This window comes from Balaenoptera borealis (assembly GCF_965194805.1).
Source record: "Balaenoptera borealis genome assembly, chromosome: 14".
In the NCBI taxonomy this organism is placed as follows: Eukaryota; Metazoa; Chordata; class Mammalia; order Artiodactyla; family Balaenopteridae; genus Balaenoptera; species Balaenoptera borealis.
The window spans coordinates 40,327,538-40,349,223 of NC_138875.1; the positions used below are offsets into that span (position 1 = coordinate 40,327,538).

The 21,686-nt window shown below is 47.0% G+C and overlaps 1 protein-coding gene across 11 annotated transcripts in view; it reads right to left on the reverse strand.

Moving 5' to 3' along the window:
* Window positions 1–21,686, reverse strand: part of FHOD3 (formin homology 2 domain containing 3) — a 491,067-nt gene that overhangs the window by 281,769 nt on the left and 187,612 nt on the right. For all 11 annotated transcript variants that reach the window (XM_082354165.1, XM_082354171.1, XM_082354169.1 and 8 more), the window contains one exon: window positions 3,151–3,218. In XM_082354165.1, coding sequence (XP_082210291.1) covers window positions 3,151–3,218 — 68 coding nt within the window. The remainder of the gene's footprint in view (window positions 1–3,150; window positions 3,219–21,686) is intronic.

A 21,686-nucleotide genomic window follows, 5' to 3' on the forward strand; every position in this document is an offset into this window, starting at 1 on the left:
ATTCAGGGTTGCAAAATTCTGACATTCTAATTGATACTCTAATTATATCACTCCTTCTTACTTGCTAGCTAGAATATTTTTAAAAGCAAAACTTCCCCTCAACTAAACTTTTGATTATCCTAAAGTTCATTCAGGAAAAAGTAAGATAAATGTCTGATTCTAAAATTTTACCCATTTTTCAAAATAACGTGCTGGTTCACCACCATCTTCCTTCCACTGGTGACCAATTCACTGTTATTCTTTAGTATTATTATGCACTCATCAATGCAGATTAACCTGATGTGTTTTAATCCACTGTAATTATCATCCTTATTGATGCTTAATTGTCCATCTTCAGCCAGCCAGGGAGAGACCCTTCAATGTGCTCCCGAGTTCCTCTGGCAATAATCCTAGTAGTATTTGATAGCTTCCTTGCTATCTGCATAATAATATGTTCCAGGTTTATTTTACCCATTTCCTAAGCTAGACTTGGAGTCAGCTATTTCCCCAGGGAGCTCTGGTTCCTTTCTGTATTTTAAGACCACAGTCTCTGTGCTAGTGGTGCATTTTGCTAATGGGTTGGTCATTGCTTCTACTCCTCTTCAATAAACTTAGTGCTAGAAATATGCTTTGTTGCAAGTTTGTTAAGATAATAAACACCCTGGGTTCATTTTGATACTTCCAATTAAATTCAGGAATCCAGAGTTTTTTAACCTAAACCTTCTATCTTTCTATCAACTTTCTTCCACACACCAAGAATCCAAATCCTTAAGAACTCTAAGAATGACAAAATTAGAACACACACACACACACACAAGTATCAGAAGAGCAATACCAATACGACCACCAGCAATATGATTATTATAAACAGTTGATTTTCGTATGTGTGTGGTTCTGTTTCTTCTTAGAGTATATCCTACCCAGGGTACACAAACTGCAGTGTTTTAAAGTCACTTGGAATGGCTCTTCTCTGTGTGGTTCTGCCACCAACTCAATGAGGTGAACACAGGTTTCAAAAGAAGTCAAAGCTGAACAACGGAAGCAGCAGGCAGGCTGAGGGGCTGCACGAGCTAGTGTGAGGGGTGGCAGGAGTGTGGTCCTCCGGTGGCACAGTGAGAGTCCAGCCCAAGTGCAGTCAGGGATCTGAGTTCGAGAGGAGGAGGTTAACGGAGGGTGAAGAAGTTCTGTTTTGTTCAGCTAAGAAGCAGGGAGACACAGATGGACACGTGGGAAGTGAAGCTTTGGGGCAAGTAATTAGAGAAGCATTTACTCAATTAGAGCCAGGAAAGACTGAAGACAGACACCTGTGAGAGGAGTAGTCCGTTCGCCCAATTCGTTCATCTATTGCTTCAGTGGCATTGGCCACTGCGTGAGGCCCCAAAGACCCAGTGACGGAATCCAGGGAGTTCACAGATGACTGGACTCAGACACGCGCCCTGCGGTATCTTAGATTCCATTCCAGAGGTGAGCCCAGAGAACTTCATAGAGGAGAGCCCTTGACCGCAGTGAGGGTTCATCTGGAGGATCTCCCTGGCAGGAGGAGACACCAGATGGGAAACAGAGACATGGGGAGTGGATGTGGGGTGACAACGCATCCTGAGATAGAAGCAATAGGTCCAGGGGCAAAGGTGCAGAAGAGACTTGTCCCCAGGACACAATCACGGGGGAGACAGCTGCAGCCAAGGACAGGGAGGTGGGCCGCAGAGGCCAGGTCCAGAAGGGCCTCAACGTTATACTGAGAGATTCAGACGTAACTCAGACGGCTACACAGAACCAGCAATGAGAAGGACTTGGTCAGCCCCTCTGGTGGGAAGCTAGAGGATGGACCAAGCAGCAGGTGGTGCCCATGACAGCTGTTACAATTTTCCAGAAGAAACGGCCTGTATCAAGGCCAACCCCAAACCCCAAGGCACTTCTGAGACATGCGACATGAGGCAGCAGTGGTGACTGAGAGTCATGCCTGTAGCTGTGGGAAGATGAGAAATGAGGACTCATCTCCAGAAACGCTGTCACTGAGAAGGGCTCTGCTCTGGGAAAAAGATGAGGGCGTGCATGGTTGAACAAGTTTGAAAATGAGAGAAGAACGTGCAGGTGGGATGGATTGTTGGCCTGCCTTTCTGCCAATCCCCCTCAGACAGAAAGGCACCCATGAAGGGGACGGCCACTCGGCTAGAACTATCACAGACAGAAAATCCTTTAAGTATGTGAAGGAGACGGGAACTGAAGAGATATTGACCGCACCCTAGAGTCTAAAACCATGCCAGAAAGAACGATGAACCTACAGAGACACAAGCTCAATGCAGGCTCCATCATCTCCATGAAGCCTCATCCTGCTTCTCCTGACCCTGCCCCGCCTGGCACAGCGGTCTCACCCTCCTCCCCTGACTCTCTGTCCCTCTTCCCTGTGGGTGACAGCTTGGAGTTTGCCTGCACTCCTGTCCTAGCCCTCTTCACTAAGCTTGTGACTTGCCCAGGGGAGAAGCAGAGGGAAGGTTTAAGAGAGAAGGATAAGACAGAACCCAACAAAGATGCTTGCACACGTGCACAAGGGGGCTTGTCCCTAACAGCACGGTTTGTAACGGCAGAACCCTGGAAACGAACCCAACTGTCTGCCAATAGAAGATGAACAGGGCAACTTGTGCTTCCTCCATACAATGGTTACTCACTCAGAGTTACCTTGGTCACGCCCACACCTATCCCGCTCTCACTAAGTAAGGCGCAGCATGATACACACAGCATGATAACATGCATGTACAGTTCATAGAAAAGAATATCACATATTATTGGTGAATATTCACCATTAGTATGGAAACGTGCATTTGCATGATAAACACTATATGTGACATTCAGTAGAGAGGGGACCCGGGGTGGGGTAGGAAGACAGTGGTTGGTATTGAGCAGAACACAAGACTTCAGTTACATCCATAGTAGGAATTTTTTTTTAATCTGAAGTAAATATGGAAAAATATTGTGATTTGATAACTTTTTTTTTTACTTATTATGCTTGAAATAATTGGTATGGTAAAAATACTCAACTGATATTCTGAAAGAATTTACATTGTACTCTAAAGAGACTTTTTGTAATCAGTAAAAGGTATAAACTTGTCTGCATCTAATTCCACAAGCAATGCAAAAACAGAACCCGAGAGTACTTTTTTCTTTTTTTTTTACCTGAAATATCTGCTTCAGGGAGAAAAGGGCCCTTCGTAAATCTCGTCCACTGGAGTTGTACAGTTTTTCTGAAATAAAGAATATAACATATACGATTAATTAAACTGACTTGACAGATGGCAAAAACAGAGAGGATATGAACAATTAATGAATTTCCACTGGAAAGGTGAGTAAAACAAATTCATTTCATGCAGGATATCGACCTTACCCCCAGTGGTGCAAAGGACACTCCAGCTGTTGCAGGACGCAGGAAGAAGAGACTTTAAGTTGTGGGAAAGATGCCCTGAACTGCACCCTCAGTCCTCACCTCCCTCTCTCCAGAGCTCTATTTCCAGCTGTTTACAGACTACTATACTTGGTAGCCAACTATATCTGGAAAGTTAACACAGCCAAAACAGAACCTCCTTCCTTGCCTCACAGCCCCTGCACCACCATGCTTTCTGCAGTTGGGCTCAGAAAGCTTCAAGTTGCCTCCTTTTCCCTGTGATCCAATGATCCAAGAGCAGCAGAGTGGCTCTAAGGACTGACCAGCTCCCTTGGTGACGGCCCTTCCAGCAGGAACCCAGCCTTAGCTCTGCCTGCACCCAGGCTCTCACTCATCTGAGATGGGTTCAAGGATGGGTCCTGGCCCAGAGCAAGGCAGATGGAGGAGCCCCTGTCAGTACCCTGGGGCTCGACACTCAGACCAACTTCTACAATTGGTCACATTTAACATGTACTAGTTAGGCCAGGCCTCATGCATAAGGAGGGGAGCTTGATCCAGGACCCACCCTCCAGAGGTCATAGTGCAGCAGGAGAGGCAGATGAGTATGGCACAATTCCTCACTGGTCAGGGGGGTGGCACTGCAATGCCCTGAAGGAGCGTCACATTCTTCTGGTGTATGCATACTCCCAGGAGCATGGATTCCACTCAGCTTCCCAGAACCCAAGCTTGGCCCTGACCCAGGTGGCTCAGGTGCCAGGGGTTGGGTTCCTAACACTTCACGCCAGACCGCCCCAAGGTAAATCATCCAGCACATATTTACTGAGCACCTGCCAGGCACTGAGGGTACAGTAGTGAAGAGTGAACTTACAGCATAGACTAAGCAATCAGACAGCCTGCATTTCAAACCTGGTGTCACCACCCATGGCTATGTGACCTTGGGCACAGTATTTCATCTCTCTTGGCCTTGGATTCCTTATCCGTAAAATGGGAACGGACAATAATAGATTTAGAGGAAAATGGTTTTGCATTCAATCAAGCACTGATATGATGGAGTAGAATGCAAAATTATTTAAAATATTGAGAATAATAGAGTTCAAAACAATGTCACATGCATGGCCAGCAACCCTGGGCTTCAATGACAGCCTATGTGGGGTGGGGGGGGACTAGGGGATGGGGTAATGGACAGAGCCACATTCTCCTCTTGTGTGAGTGGCATGGACTTGAGTGGAAGGGGATGGAACACACAGATCTAAATGACTTAGCAGAAGTCTGGTTGTGAGAAGGACACGCCCGCTTTGCACTATGGCTCGAGAAGTGAACAGGCTTCCATCTGAGAGACACTTAAAATGACAGAGCGGAGAGGCTCAGCATGTGAATGGCAGTAGTTTCCTCGAAGGCCTCCCTACGGACATCCTGCCCGCTTCCCCTCTTCCCATCCACCCTCCAGACCAAGGCCAGAAAGACTGGGTGAAGATGACCACCTGACGACATCACTGCCCCCATTTAAACCCTTCAGTGGCTGCCTGCTGCACTGAGCAGGAAATCCAAAATCCTTTAAGTGGCCTGTCAAGGCCTTGGTCACACAGCCCTGGCACCCCTCCCTCTCTGTGCTGCAGACACGCTGGTCTCTCGCTCCTGAGGCGGCGAGCCTCCTCCAGACTCACAACCTATACACACAGCTTAAGGGGCAGAGGCAGGATGCTATGGGGTTGGGGTCTGGGGGGTGGTGTCTGTCCCCAAGGCCTCCTAGTTGTTTGCCCACCATGGAATCTCCCACCTGTAAATCCAATATGCAGTCCACAGTCACTTGTTAATTATGAAGAGTTTCGATTAAGAGAGAACCCGTCACCTTCCTGAACAAAAGGAGCCGGGAAGACTCCAAAGGAATCCACCATCCCCAAACTGAACGTCTAATTCATCACAGACCCTAAAAATTGAGGCCCGATGACTCACAAGCTGACCTCTAAAGTATATGCGTGGCCTCAAAGGACATGAGTAATAAATAGAGTGAACTGCATCACCCTGCAGTGGAACCCAGGTCCCTGGGGAGATCACTTCTTCCTCCAGTTTCTACAGCTAATGTCTCAGAATTCTCAAATCCCAGAGGAACAGACTTTGGTTTTAGCCAGTACCACTTCTAATAAGAATAAAGCTCTCAGGTGCAAGCATGGGGTTACATATACCCTGAAGAACAAGGGCAGGTTTAGCTTATCCGGGAAGAGCGTCAGTAGAGGACAGAGTCAATTCCAGGTACTTCTTTATAAGGTAATAAGGCTTGCATTACTTTCTTGCTTATACATTATCAGACGACAGGCAGAAATATGTCTTACATAGATTCACAATATCCCAGTTAGAGTCTCTTTTAGTTATCAGCGATTTGTCACGGCTTCCAATTCATGCGAATGAGAATTATGGTTTGTTGTGTTCTGACTGCTACGGTTTTACTACTTGGTGCTATAATCAAAATAATCATTTTTTAAACAAGGATTAAGCATTCTTCAAATGGCATTTTTTCACTCTTTTTTAGGGCTGAGTAATATTTCAGTGTATATATGTACCACAGCTTCTTTATCCATTCATCTGTGGATGGACACTTAGGTCGCTTCCATGTATTGGTTATTGCAAACAGTGCTTCTATGAACATAGGGGTGCATGTATCTTTTTGAATTATAGTTTTGTCCAGATACATGCCCAGGAGTGGGATTGCTGGATCATATGGCAACTCTATTTTCAGTTTTTTGAGGAACCTCCATACGGTTCTCCATAGTGACTGCACCAATTTACATTCCCACCAACAGTGTAGGAGGGTTCAAATAGGGATTAAGTATTAATAGAAAAAAATTCAGCTGAGAATGACAACTTTTTGTTGAGGATTTTTACATCCATATTCATGAGGAACATTAATCTATAGTTTTTGTTTCTTGTAATGTTGTTGACATTGAGGCAATGCTGACCTCATGAGTTGAGAGTACTTCCTCCTCCTCTACTTTAAGAAAAAGTTTGTGTAAACTTGGTATTACTTATTCCTTAAATGTTTGGCAGAATTCTCCAGTGAAGCTACCTGCACCTGGAGTTCTCTTTAATAAAAGTTTTTAAACTATGGATTCAATTTCTTCAATTAACATAGGGCTATTCTAATTATGTACTTCTTCTTGAATGAGCTTTGGTAATTTGTATCTTTCAAGAAATTTCTCGGACTTCCCTGGTGGCACAGTGGTTAAGAATCTGCCTGCCAATGCAGGGGACACGGGTTTGATCCCTGGTCCAGGAAGATCCCACATGCCACGGAGCAACTAAGCCCGTGCACCACAATTACTGAGCCTGCGCTCTAGAGTCCACGAGCCACAACTACTGAAGACCACACTCCTAGAGCTCGTGCTCCGCAATAAGAGAAGCCACCGCAATGAGAAGCCCGTGCACCACAATGAAGAGTAGCCTCTGCTTGCCGCAACTAGAGAAAGCCCACGCACAGCAACGAAGACACAACGAAGCCAAAAACAAACAAATAAATAAATTTATTTTTTAAAAAAGAAATTTATCCATTGCATCTAAATTGTTAAATATATGGACATAAAGTTCTTCATAATATTCCCTTATCCTTTTATTGACTAGAGCAACCTCCTCTCTTTTATCCTTGATATTGGTATCTGTCTTTTCTCCATTATGCTTGGTCAGTCAGGCTAAAGATGTATAAATTTTATTGATCTTTTCAAAGAATCAGCCTTTGATTTCATTCCTTTTTTCATTGCTTTTCTGATTTCTATTTCATTGATTGCATTTGGCTTAATTTGCTCTTTTTTTCTAGTTTCTGACGGTAAAAACTTAACAACTAATGTGAGACCTTTCTTCTTATCAAATATAAGTATTTGATGCTAAAAATTTATCTCTAAGCACTACTTCAGCTGCTTCTACAAATTTACATATATTGTTTTTATTTTTGTCCGATTCAAAATTGAATGAATCTTGAACATTTCTTTCATTTCAAAAGGGAATAACTTAATCCTGTGGGGTTTTTTGTTGTTGTTGTTAACCTCTGGTTTATTTAGAAGTACACTGCTTAGCTTCCAAATATTTGAGGATTTTCCAGATATCTTTCTGTTACCAATTTCTAGTTTAATTTCTTTATGGTGAGAACATAGACTTTGTATGATATCAATTATCTTAAACTTATTAAGGTTTATTTTATGGCCCAGAATATGGTTTATCTTGATGACTGCCTCATGTACACATGAAAAGAATGTGTATTCTGCTGTTATTGGCTGAACCATTCCGTAAAAATTCACTAGGTCAAGTTGAATGATAGTGCTGTTCAGGTCTTCTTCTCTTACCAAGTTTCTGTTTATCTGTTCTATATTTTACTATGAGAGCAGTATTGAAATCTCTATTATACTGAATTTGTCTATTCCTTCCTTCAGCTTTATGAGTTTTTGCTTTAGGTCCTTTGAAGGTCAGTTGTTAGGTACACTCACAATTAGGATGGCTATGGCTTTTAGGTTAAGTGACCTTTTATCATTTGTAATGTCTCTCTTCATCCCTGGCAATATTCCTTTTTAAAGTCTACTTTTCTAATACTTATACAGTTAGTCAGTGTTTGGTTAGTGTTTGCATGGTGTATCTTTTTACATCCTTCTATTTCTAACCTGTCTATATAGAGTTTCTTGTAGGTACAGTTGCAACTTGTTTTCATCCAATCTATCTTTTAATTGGTATGCATTCTCTGTATTTTTAACCTCTAGGACATCACAAATGCCTCCTCTGTGGCACGAGAATAGAAGACCTCAGGGAGGCCTCACCCTTTGATGAGAAACATCCTTGTACAAATGCCAAAGATATCTTTGAGTGGTGCCAAAAGTCTCTCCCTCTCCGTTTTTTGCCAAGTGTCTTAATTAAAACAAACAACAATTTCTATTCAAGGAGTAAGTACTTTTCATCCCAATTGTCTTTAATTTTTTTTAATTAGTTTTACATTCTATTTAAATAATCGTATATTTCAAACAAAGCTGAATAAAAAAAATAGTATGGTTTCCAAATAATTCTTTCTTTAAAGTGAGAAAATTATCACTACCACTTCAGAGAGCAAGTTATGAGTTTTAATGTAGTTTTGTTTTTTTAATATCAAAGCTCAAAAGATCACCTAACCTATATAAGAATATTACATATTTTGGCTGAAATGTCCTTTAAAATACTTTGTTTTTTAATTCCATAAGCTATAAAGCATTAGGTGAGGTCTAAATCAGAAATCCTTCCATCTGGCATCTGTTAAATTGTAGCTTTTTTTTTTAACCTTTCATAAAAGTGATTGGCAGCGAAATTTCATTTTTATGGCCATAGATACCCTCTCCCAAAGTACTGCAAACCTTTCCATTTTCTGTGCGATAAACATTTTAATAAATATCACGAGTTGGTCCCCATATTATATGAGAACAATACTGGAATCCTCACCATTTTGGTTGAAATTTAAATGACCAAATACTCACTCAAAGAAATATTACTCTAGAGTACTGATATTTTGGGAAAAGGCAATTGATATTACCTCTCTAAAAAGAACCAACATCATGGTGTAAAATGAAATCACAATGCTTAATTAAAACTCAAAATTACCATCCATCTTAAAAACATAGGGTACCCAGAAGCCTCCATGCCCTACCTGACTTGTTCTGTTGATACTTTATATACGTCTTAGGAGACACCACTGTTTACCTAGAGGTTAGGAAGGATTAGGGATCAAGGATGTTTGTAAATGACATGTAATTTGTCATTTTATGAGAGGTACCATTCCTGCTGGTAGAAGAGCAGCCAGCAGATGTTCTACCACATCAGATACCACACCCAAACCAAAGACTGCTGACAGCCCTTCAATAAGAGGAGTTACACAGGCCAAAGGAGAAGTGTTTCTTCCCACAGCCCAGGTCCTGGCTTCCTTGCTGCTGGGCTCGCCATGCTGCGGGTGGTGTGGTCTGGAGCTTTAACTGCTGGGGGACCTTCTGAGTTCAAGGAATTGGGTGTTCCATTTACATCTCATCCAGGCCTCACCATACAGAAAGTCAGACTCACCATGGCTGTGCTGGCTTCCTCTTCATCTTAGACTAGAGTGTGAAGGGCTCACCTAGGAACAGAGGATGGCCTGCCAGCTTCCCAAGGGTATGCTTGATGTCTCTCCTGGATGTATGTCCAACAGAACATCAATCACTCCTTTAGAAGTAGTCTGTCTATTCGGGTGTGATTCTCAGTCCTGGGTTACCTAGTGAATCCAAGGCTTCCTCAGCGAGTAGGACTGATAACCTTGGTGCGCCCTTGGTCTGCCACCAGTGTCTGCAGGCTCTCTTCTCTGTAGGTGGGGCTCGCGTGCGTGTCTCTGAGTCTGTGTATATAGGTGCGGATGCACCCTTGGCTTCAGCCCGTGGATGGTGGAGCAGAGCTTGGAGTTCCTCTGATCCTCCTACTATACCCCATACACTGTGTGGACTGTCCTCATGGGTCCCAAGTCCCAGGGGAGGGAATTCTATGTGTGCACATTGCCTGAAAATCAGGCAATGCAGAAGAAAAAAAGACCTCAAATGCTGAGCACAGGGAGGGACATGGAGCCCGGCCTAAGTCAGCAAGAGGGCAGCTCCAGGGGCTCCACCTGTATGTGAACTTCACACTTCTCCCAGGAGCTCAGAGGTGCTCCCTTCTCCTTGAACACCTCGGTCGTGAATGCATGCTGATGAGGGTGCAGCCCCTCCCGGGGGTGGGGGGGGGCGTGTAAGGAAAAAGATGGTTCTTGCCACCAAGACTTGGCTTGAGAGTCCCAAGTCGGAGCATCAGGGAAAAAGGCGCCTGGGGGACTAAGTAGTGAAATGTGGGACGCTTCTTGGCAAACATCAAAAGAGCACAAACAGTCAAACTCAAAGCAGAACCTTCATATGTAAAATGTAAGGCTGGGATCTGGTTGGATTCTCAAAGGTTTGCCATTCTCTCGAAGCTTTGACACTGCCAGGTCGGAAGTGTGCAAAGAAGTCCCCTCCCACCAGCACAGCCCAGGGTGGCCTGTAGCTCAGGAGAGCTCAGGCTGCAGAAGGTCCCATGGAAGAGGCAGTGCTGGTCCCAGCAGCTGGGGAGAAGCTGTAGGTGCGTGCAATTATACATTCATTATTTTTAGGTCAAGCACACAGAGTGTGCTTGGCCAGTAAATGAATGTGCACATTCATTCTCCCCACCCTTCCAGGCTGAATCTGCCTGGGGTGCAGGCATTCGCCTTTCAATTAAGGGCAGTTGGGAGCCTACAGGTGGTGGGGAAAGGAGGTGTAATCAGAACATCATTTGTTAAAGTCTTTATAAGCCCTCCCATCTTTTCTCTCCACAGTTCTTGCCATTTAAAATGAAATATGTTCCTTTAAGAGATGTAATTAGTGTATTACATGATAAACTAACTTATAATAACAAGGAGTTGAGGGCAAATTAAATAAAGGCCATCAGAGACCATTCCGGCTCTGTCTTTAGGAAGGAAACCTGCATGGCTCGAAAATCTCAGTGCTGAAAAGCACAACCGCAGAGGTCCCATGCTTCCTGCTCAGCCAAGAGCACAATGGAGAAAATCTCAGTGTGAGGGGAAAGAAAGACCAGAACATGAGAAGGCACCAGTGAAAAAAACAGAACCAGCTTACATCGGTGGAAATGTGGAGGGGAAGAACCAAATGCATCTGTGGGTGTGTCTGGGGAAGTGGGCTAGTGAAAGATGCATCTAGAATATCATGCTTTCAGGCCCATAAAAATCACTGACTTTAATAACTACGGCACACCCTTTTCTCACCAAGAGGCAAACTCAGTAACCAAGCACTCTATGGGGAACTGGGACCAAGACACAGGGGTCCCTCTTCTGCACGAGGAGACAATAACTTTCCTCCTACCCTTGGGCTGCTACGAAAGACATCACACGTAGAGAGGAGATTTATTCATCAGCTAAATACCATGCCTGCATTTAAAAATCTGTTTGCACCAGCTACAGAGAATGCAACCAGCATGGTTTTTCAGATGCAGCAATGAGAAATGAGCTCCTGCTTTGCCTGGATGTAGCTGTGACATTTGCTCTTCAGACTCCCCACTTAGAACTGGGAAACTGTGACAAAAGACAACCTGAAGGTCGGTGGCCAAGCTTGGGTTATGCTTCTCTCCCCAGCCAGGAGCCCACAGCCCAAGTTACTGTCAACACTGAGTGAGTCAAAAGAATTCAACTCTGGAAATTCTTCCCATGAATTCAAATGTGCCACATGATACACTGATGACTGGGAAGTATAACCCATTTCAACCTGAAACTGTTACTCAGTATAGTAAGTTGATATTTTAAAGAAAAAAAAAGTGGCACAGTAGAAACTATTTCTCAGTGAAAAAAAACTGCTGGGTCAGATTTTGGAAGCCATTTTTTCCAGTGATTGGAGTCACACTCTTTGAAAATCATACACAAGTCACAAAAAGATGTTCAGACACACAAAATGTTAATAGTTTCAGAGAGGATGGGTACCCAGAAGCTCCCCATGGGCCTTCAGGAGATTCTATGGACCAAGAGGTAAGAATCCTTGATCTAATCCAACATCGTCATTTCACAGGTGGAGGAACCAAGGCCAGAGAAGCGACATCATCGCTGGCCCCAGCGCTGGGATTACGGGTTCTCAGAAGTGGAGGAGAGTAACGGAAAATGCCTAGCAGAAATGGAAACGGCCTTATGTTCTGTTTGTACAATAAAAATAAACAACTGGGCCACTGACATTTGCTCACATCCTAACCATGACACTCCTGTCACCACGTAAATTCAGAAGAAAACACTCACATATAAAAGCAACGGCTTCTGTTCTGGGGGACCGACCGTGACAAGTGCCAGTGGTGATGATGGTGAATCGGGATGCATGAGGGCCCCCCCAGTTAGCCGAGGGGCAGCCTCCTCAGCCTGAGGGTGGAGAGGCTAAATGTGAATGATGAGACGGTCCCAAGACCCGATGAGGCAAGGCTGCTTCAGACGACCTTCTTTAATCCCAAATTCCCTTAGAGTGCAATCACCCTTTACATAGTTGTAACATCATCCTTCTAACAATCCTTTCTTGATTATCTCCTAAGCAGGCGGGCGACGGACGGAAATGAAGACACTCTCAGGCATCAAGAGTTGATGGCCAACTGGGGAGGACAGACATGTCCCCAGATAATGCCACTGTCACGTGAGAAGGACACGACGACACTAAAGGGCCGCAGAGGAAGGAGCAGAAAACCCTGTGAAGCTGGGGCTGGAGATGGAGCTTCAGACGCGGTGACATGGAACAGACTTCGGAGGCTTGAGTGAAAATCCACCCGTGTGAGAAGTGCTGTGCAGAAGGCGAACGTGAGGAAGAGAAGAGTAGTTGTGCAGCCTGCACGGCTGCCAAGTGTGTTCAAAGTGGACCACACTTCAGTGGGGCCAGGACACGGGCAGGTCGTGCAGGGAGAGCACCAGGCTGACGATACCCAGAGGGTTCACGCGGGCGGGGCCCGAGCTGCTGTGCCCTGGAGTTTCAGCTTCATGTCTCTCAGGCAGGAAGGAACCCAATGAGACAGGGTTGTACAAAGTTCACTGCCAGTCCGGTGAGCGAAGGCAGATAAACTGAAGGGAGTAGGAGCAGGAAACCAGTTAAGAGACCTCTGGAATCATGCAAGCAAGATGCGATAGGTCGGGAGGAGAACAGCGGGGATGGAGAGGAGGGGTCGACTTGAGAGAGCTTTAGGGATACAGCTGACTGTGGGACCAAGCAGGTGAAAGACTCCCAGATTTCAGGCTTGGCCCACTGAGCTGGCGGTGGCGGGGTTTGGGGGGACACTCCCTGAGAGATGGGACACTGGAGGAGCTTGGGCATTCACTGCCAGCAAGCAGTGCCCCTGCCTTGAAATGGACCCCGAGACAGCCAAATGCCATCCTTGACTCTTTCGGAGACGATCTAGGGTCAGGAGAAGCCTCACCCTCCAGCCTTCATGCTCCGACAGGGAATAGGGCTTCCCTGCTTCCTCCGCCTCTCCCCTCCCTGTGTGCCAGGTCACCTCCTCCTGGAGACCCCTCCTTCGCCTTCCCAGCCCCTCTCTGTGAATCCTGGCATTCACCCACATTGTCACACTTGTCACGCGGGCTGGAATGAGTTCTGATGATGGTGGTGGTTTTTAACCCTACAAATCGGCCATTGTCCTTAATTTTTCACAATCAGTGTTTGTTTAAATATTCCCAACATGTAATGATTCTTTTGCAATTCTACCCCCTCACTAAACTGTGAGCACCTTGATGTCAGGGCCCATGAATAACTTACCTCTATACCCCCAGGATCTAATATCTCAATAAATGATTGATTGACCAAGTTGACTCTGGGGCTGGAAAAAGAACCTAGGAGGAACACTCACCATCCACATTCCTAATACCCCCAACATCTGGCCTGGTTATGGCTTTATAGGTTCAACCAACCTAAGAACATGCTGGAGTCTTGCTTTCTGTGAATGAGCCCAGCCCCCAAAGACACAACCCCACTCTGCCATGTCCCTGTGGCCACAGGGCCTACGAAGACATGAAAAGCATATCCACAATCATAATTGCCAAAACTTGGAAGCAACCTTAGGGTCCTTCAGTTGGTGACTGGCTAACAAAATGTGGTACATCAGGCAATGGAATACTATTCACTGATAAAAAGAAATGAGCTGGGGCTTCCCTAGTGGCGCAGTGGTTGAGAATCTGCCTGCCAATGCAGGGGACACGGGTTCGAGCCCTGGTCCAGGAAGATCCCACATGCCACGGAGCAACTAGGCCCGTGAGCCACAACTACTGAGCCTGAACGTCTGGAGCCTGTGCTCCGCAGTAAGAGAGGCCGCGATAGTGAGAGGCCCGCGCACCGTGATGAAGAGTGGCCCCCGCTTGCTGCAACTAGAGAAAGCCCTTGCACAGAAACAAAGACCCAACACAGCCAAAAATTAATTAATTAATTAATTTTAAAAAAAGAAAAAAGAAAAAAGAAATGAGCTACCAAGTCACAAAAAGACGTGGCAGAACCTTAAATGCATGTTACTAAGTGAATGAAGCCAATCTGAAAAGGCTGCGTACTGTATGATTCCTACAATATGACAGTCTGGAAAGGCAAAACCATGGCAACAATAAAAAGATCAGTGGTTGCCAGGGACTCAGAGGGAAAGAGAAAATAATGAATAGGTAGAACACGGGGGATGTTTAGGGCAGTGAAACTATTCTACATGACACAATAATGGTGGCTACATGTCATTACATATTTTTGTCCATACCCATAGAATGTACAACACAAAGAATGAACCTTAATGTAAACTACGAACTTCAGTTAATAAAAATGCATTAATTGCTGTTGTGTTGCTGAAACTAACACACAACATTGTTAATCAACTATACTCCAACACAAAATTAAAAAAAATTTTTTAATGCAGCAATATTTATTCATCAATTATAACAATGTACCACATTCATGCAAGATATTGATAATAGGGGAAATTGGGGGAGGCTGGAGGGGCATATGGGAACTCTCTGTACTTCTTGCTCAATTTTGTCTGTAAAATTATAACTGCTCCATCCAAAAATAGTGTCTATTAAAAGAAATCATAACCAAAGGCGAGCCTACAGGAAGTGAAAGGCCACAAGCTTGGAGGTTACGAAGGGCACTGCTTTTTCCAACCACTCTCTGCACGTGTGGCCACAGGCCTGAGACTCGACATATTCTGCCACAAAGCATTACTGGTCTTTCCACTCACACTTACGTGGATCTCCCCACTCCAGAACCAACTCGCGTCCATGTCAGTTTCCCTCCGGGCCCTGGCAGCATCTGGCAAGGGGCCGGGGCTCAGAATACATGGCTAACGGACAGATGTACATGTTGTACTGCTTAAGGCCAGGAATCTGTTGACCTTGGATCCCTAAAAAAGGGTCCACAGAGGAGATTCAGGCACATCTGTGCATACATTTTTAGCCCAGGTTTGTAGCCTTTCCTGACTTCTGAAGGGCAGAGCACAGAGAACTTTTAGGACCCTAGACATCCCAGGATGCTTCTTTGTAGCCCTCAGCAGGCTTTCCTTCCTTCAAACAATCACTGGCCACTTACTGTGCTCCAAGGGCCGTGCCAGGCGGGGGAATAAGAGAGACGCACAAGGCACGACCCGGCTTCATGAAGCTTGCAGTCAGCGGAGACGACGTGTCAACAGCAGACAGCGGGGACGCAGGCGCCGTGCTAGAGAGGAACACAAGAGGCCCCCCTGCAAGTGGCGAGCAGTGTCCAAGGAGCTGTCGACCAAAAAGCTGCACCAGACTTGAAATTATGCAATTACGTGCCTGGTTGCTTGCCTGTCATCACCACCCTGCCGAGCCCCACCCAGCTCCACGTTCTTTCTGCCTGTGACCTTGGGAACCACACCACCACCCTTCTCATCTTCACTCAGCCCAGGCAGAGCCATGGACCTCCGGTTCTGAATCCCTTCGTAGTGAAACCGAGTGGGACCCTATGGGACTCCTGGGCACGGAAGCCCTTCTGTCCCGTTTCTTGTTTGTAGGGAATAGACTCCAGCCTCCATGATCTTCCCTGAGTTCCAAAGGGCAGATTCGAAGAGTTGCTAATTAGGGAAGGGAGGGGTTGCAGAGACAAGGGAGGAGCAGCTAAGAAACAATAGAGCAGCTTTGAGGCAGGTCCTGGTTCCGCCTCAAGGGATACACGTAACAATATCTTTGAGCTCTTCACAGAACTAAAACCCCCCAACAAATGGAAGTGTTAGCAGTCTTCATTCCAGAGAAGACTACCTGAGGCCAGATTAAAGGAACCAGGGAAGCTCATGAGGAGGAGACCGGCTCAGGCCAGATTAAAGAAGTGCAGGCACACACCCTAACCTTATCAGCAACCCCGCCCTTGAACCACTGCTATAAAACTCCTCACCAAATCCTCCTGGGTTGGGGGACACAGTTTTACAGGGGCACGAGCCCGCGGTGTCCCCCTTTGCCTGGCAAAGCAATAAAGCTATTCTTTTCTACTTCATCCAAAACTCTTGTCTCCAAGATTTGATTCGGCACCGGTGCACAGAGGCTGAGATTTTGGCAAGAGTAGGAAAGGATTTTTCCCTCTGAACTTAGGGCACCAGCTAGCTTTGGGCCCCAGCAAAGGGCACAAGGGTACTTCCGTCTGCTCCCATCTCTGCTTGAACAAAAGTGTCTCTTCTCAGAGGCAAAAAGGCCGGGGTCAGCTAGTGCAGGTCACTTAATGAATTGGAATTCTGTTTCAAACACGCCTTCATTTTTCCCCAGGATCAAAGAATGGTAGATAGAGAAGGGTCCTCAGAGACCATCCAGCTCTGCGATCACTTGCCCAGCCGCAGGACCCTGTGCAGGGGCCCAGAGGGTCTGCACATTGACACCACCCGCTAAAAAGGCTGTTGACCCAGAGTAATCCGATCATTAGCATCTGAAAGCGGCAGAAACACCCTGAGGCAATGAGTGGTGTGAAAAACAGGTGAGGGAGACCTTTCACTTCAGGACTCCTCCCCTCCCTCCATCTACACGCCTGTCTCTCTCTCCTGCCACGGCTTGGCCCCTGCCCTCCTGCCTTTCCCCTCTCCTTCTCTCCTTCTACATTTCCTTCTTCCTTTGCTCTCTTCTCAAATTAGGAGCCTGGAGAACCTCAAAACAGTTACTTTATTTATGGGCTTTTATCATTCCCTTTATTTTAGAATTAAGTTGAAACTTTTAGATGTATGTGTTTTGTTTGTTTTTTTCCCCAAAATGACATATATTTCTCTTCCTAGTTCTAACAACCACAGAGAAACTGCACTGCCAAGTGGTTTTGCTTGAATGTGGGGTGTTTTGCCCCTGAGATGGCCACAGCACAGCGGCAGTCACTGACTGCAGCTCGGCGCTTCTCACCCCCACTGGCAGGGCACAAAGGGAAGAGACGTTTCCTGATCAAACAAGTCCATTTTCTCTCTGTGCTTCTGGAAGCATCCAGAGTCCTTGGCGGTGTCCACAGGAGACCATCCCTCTCAACTGGGTATGAGGCCCAACTTGGCTTTTACTCTCAGGGGGAAAAAATTTAAGAGAAGAGAACCATCCCAGCACAGTGGCCCAAAACCACATACCACAACCCCAAGCAGCCCCAGAGGACACACATCAAAACTACTCAACCTCTTACCCAGGCACCGACTGCAGCCAGGACTGTCCCAGTCTTGGCCTTAGTGAAGCACCCTGTTATTCCCAGGCTCAGCTCACAGAACCTACCACCAGTGTCCCCCAACTTCCTCTCGTGCCCACCATTGGGGGAACAGTGCCCACTTCCCCTGCCCTCTCCTGCACTCCCAGCTGGCAAGGCCCTCGCCAGGCTGCACCATGCACTGCTCTGGTTTGCACATGGCTTCCGCACAACTCTACTGCCATCCAGACTACTAAATCGATGTTTGCATTTCGGAAGACATTCCTCTCTGTGCCTTGGTTCTCAATATCAGTAAAACAGGATTAAAAAACACACATTCCAACATTCTAAAGCAATGTGATAAAGAACACAATAACGTTGGCAAAGCACCTGGCACACTTTAGCGCTCAGTAAAGATTACTTTTCCTTCTCTCGCCAGCCCCAAAGGCTTCAATGATATTTCTAAAACATACCCAAGACCCTCCACAGAGTGACTTAGTCAGCCCTTTCACTCTGGGCTGGCAAGGCACCTCCTGTCATCTGTCAGGTCCTTCTTACTGTGCTGAGAAGGTCGCCTGAGCTCAGACAACCCAGGCTGGGCCCCAGGGGTGCCTCTCCAAGGCACCATCACTCCTGCGAAGAGATGGTCTCTTCCTTCCTGGGGTCGATAGCTTTTGACAGGAAAAATGTTCACCATCCCTGCCCTAAACACTCTGAGAAAAAGAAGTGAATGTCTAATCCTCAGAGAGAAGATAAGGATCATTAGCTGGGGTCAAAAGGGAACAGTCTGGCATCAATCATGTCACCAAACAGAGATGGCAAGACTCAGTAGTTCACCTGACCCACCCCATGGGGCCAGGCTCTTCCTTTAAAGATTCTTCAAGATGGAAATAGCCATTAATCTACAGCGAGCATCACAGAACGCAAACCAAACTGCAGCAGAGAAAAGGGTTTTTAAAACAACTGTTTTGAATAGAGTTTATTCACTGACCAAGGGGGAGGAGGAACCACAGTAAAAGAACGTCGTGTTGCATTTTTACAATTAAGTGCAGCAGACCTTAAGTACTGGTTATGTCATGGAGCAAACACATGTCTGAACTGAATGTTTCTACACATCAAAAGGACAAGCTGCCTCCCAATCCTCCCTGACCTCCTGACACTCCGTCTGGGTTTATTTCTAGGCCGTGCCAAGGTCCTGGGCCCAGGACAGCTGAGCCGAGGGTGCCCGACAGCTGCGGCAAGTAGACGTAGTGAAAACTCGAAATGAGCCAAGTGTGGCTGCTCGTGGTCTTGGTGGTAACGCCTAGGTGAGCCCAACGTACCGGAGAACTTACTTAGGAAACAACGTGGACGCAGCCGCCGGCAGACTCCATCACAGAGAAGAGGACCAGAACAGCTAGGGTTGGGCGCCTCAGTGGAATCAGTATTTCCAGACCTGATACTTGATCAGTAGGCATTTTCTAATGAAATCAGCTAGCGGCCTAGGTGCAGCTTCTCCCATGGAGTAAAGGAGCCGCACAGTGACCCATATAGAGAGGGGGCTTGTGACTCTGAGCCACTCACAGGGAGTCACTTCGGGGGGTGGGGGGAGGGCACTGCATCCTAGCCTCAAAGATGAACACTACACAGTGATCCCGGGAGGAACTTCGAGTCTAACGGGAGAGAGAGACCCACGGTTAGATACGTTCAGGCCAGGTAAACTCTGGGAAAATGAGTCAGGTGAGCAAAGGCAGGCACAGCTTTCCAGGCTGAGGGGCCAGGTGTGAGAGACCCCAAGAAATGACAGAGCCTGGTGTTACTGGGGCAGCTTTGCAGTCCTGTGATGCCAAGGGGCGGAGCCACGAATGCGCAGCACCAATCCCATTTCTCTGGGTTAGACACGGGCTGAGTCCTGAACCGATCACCATCATGCTCGTGACCGGCTGGCTGAGCAAGGCTTTTCTGGCATTCATTCAACCAACGCTATGTCACTATGTGTGTACCAGGCTCATGGTTTCAGGCTCACTCAGTGTGCATGGTGACCTGCCATGGTGGTGCCGTGGGTCAGCCAGTTAAAGTGCTCCAGCTGTGCTCTCTCCTGACCCCCAGCTCCTCAGCCTAGAAGGCCCACTTCCTGGATCTGGCTGCCTCTGACCCTGACCTCCTTGCCCCTCCAGAGCCTCGGCCTCCGGAGGAACAGCTCCAAGCGGGGGCCCACCTGATTCACCTGGTGCCATTCAAAGGGAAAGCACTGGGGAGCCCTGGATCTTCAAGGAGCGGCGGAGAGTGAGGGTGGGGAGCAGCTAAAGAGGAGACTTCGGGCCAGGATGCGCTCCATGGTCGGGCGCTCACCCTCAGTGACTCCACCACCCATTGACACTGGGCTCCGAGCCAAGGGGGCCTTTAAAAGAAAGAGTCACAACCACAGGCCACCGAAGGGAAAGGCAAGCAGAAGGGCATGCCCTTCCGACACCACAATGCAGTCGTCAAGTCACCGTGACTCAGGGCAGGCCTCACACGGGTTGGATTATTTCAGGCAGGGAAAGTGAGTCAACTTCTGACTGTACATGACAATAGTCAGGGCGTGGGAGTGGGGAAGGGAGGGGGGCTTAAAGTACCTGTGCAATAGGTGACAGTCTCTTTGGCTCCCGGCAATCTACCACCCACCGGCCCTAATGCCCAGGTTCCATACACACTCACCCCTAGACGCAGATGGCGGCCCCCTTCCCTTCCCAAGGGCGGACAGTATTTCCAGGAGTAAGAATGGGATAATGGGATACGGGGCTCAGCCACACCCTCTGTCTGAACCATTATCCAGGTGGCAATGCCAGGTGCAAGGCTGGGAGGGTGGGTGGCGACAGAACCAGGAATGGGAAGCAGGCGGGGGTGGCTTTCTTCGGTGCCCTCCGTGTGGTCTCCCTTGGGCTCTGCCCCGACTCCACACAGACCAGAGCCACAGGCATGGAAAATGTCCTCAGTAATCTTTGTGGTCGGACAGCAGGGCCCCAGACTTCACCACACCCCCTGAGGGGCTGGAGCTCTTTACTCAGGAAAGAGACATGAATACCCGTCATTATACCACACTTAGAGGCTCCCTCAAACACTGACTGCAGATAAAGGTGCCATTAGAACAAAACCAAGCGCCCAAACTGTTGCTTTGCCTTGCAGGGAAGCAGGGATTTGTTTCATTTTTCTCCTAGTCTGAAAATTATGAGGCCTGTTTTTTTATATTCTCATTGGGACCTAAGACAATTTTAGCCTCATTCCACCCTTTCATACCTGTATTTAGAGGATAGAGAAGCCAAGTCAGCCTTAAGTCGGGGAAGCACTTTTAGCATCTCCATGAGTCAAGTCAGAATTTAAAAAGCAACCCTTCCCTGTCCAGGCCCATACATGGCACGTGAGGGACACAGAGAGGGCACAGCCATGCCTACCTTCAGTTGCAGAGCAAATCATCAGAAACTCGGGCTGCACATTTTCTGAGGCATATGTTGAAGGAATGAGACAAGTGAGGAGAAAAAAGTTTCAAGGAATCAGCAACAAAAGGGAAGCAATGAGAGGCGTGGTTGCCCGTAGGAGAGCAGCCTTCCTGATGGAGAACTAGCCACAGTTGGGGTTGTCACGTGACTGATGTGATTTATTTTAAAATAGACCAGCTGATGCGTGGTACCCTTAATCTTCTCACGCTTGAATGTGCACAGAGATCACCTGGGGAGCTTGCACAGTGCAGACGTGGATTCAGTCCATCTGGGGTAGGCCTGAGATTCTGCATTTCGACCAAACTCACAGGGCCCAGGACCACACTGGGAGAAGCACCGACCCTGGGGGGCAGGTTAACACCTGAATTGCTAGGAGAGTCCCCACCCCTACCACCAGGGGTGACCAGTTAGAATCTGAAGGGGTCCACACCGAGGGTGGCTACCACAAGGGGCTCTAATCCTGCCAGACCTGCTCCCCAGGGCGCAGTAACCAGCATCACAGATGATACAAGACTTCAGTGGTGAAAGGAACGGTATTCAAGATATGTCACTGACTAAGAAAGTCACTCCACCCTTTACCCATGGATAACCTCTGAGCCAGCCCTTCATCGGAAAATGGGAGCAACATAGAACGCACCTGCTCCTGTGAAAATACTTGGGGAGGTATTTTACTGGCATGAATTATGACCTTTTCCACCTGGGAATGAAACA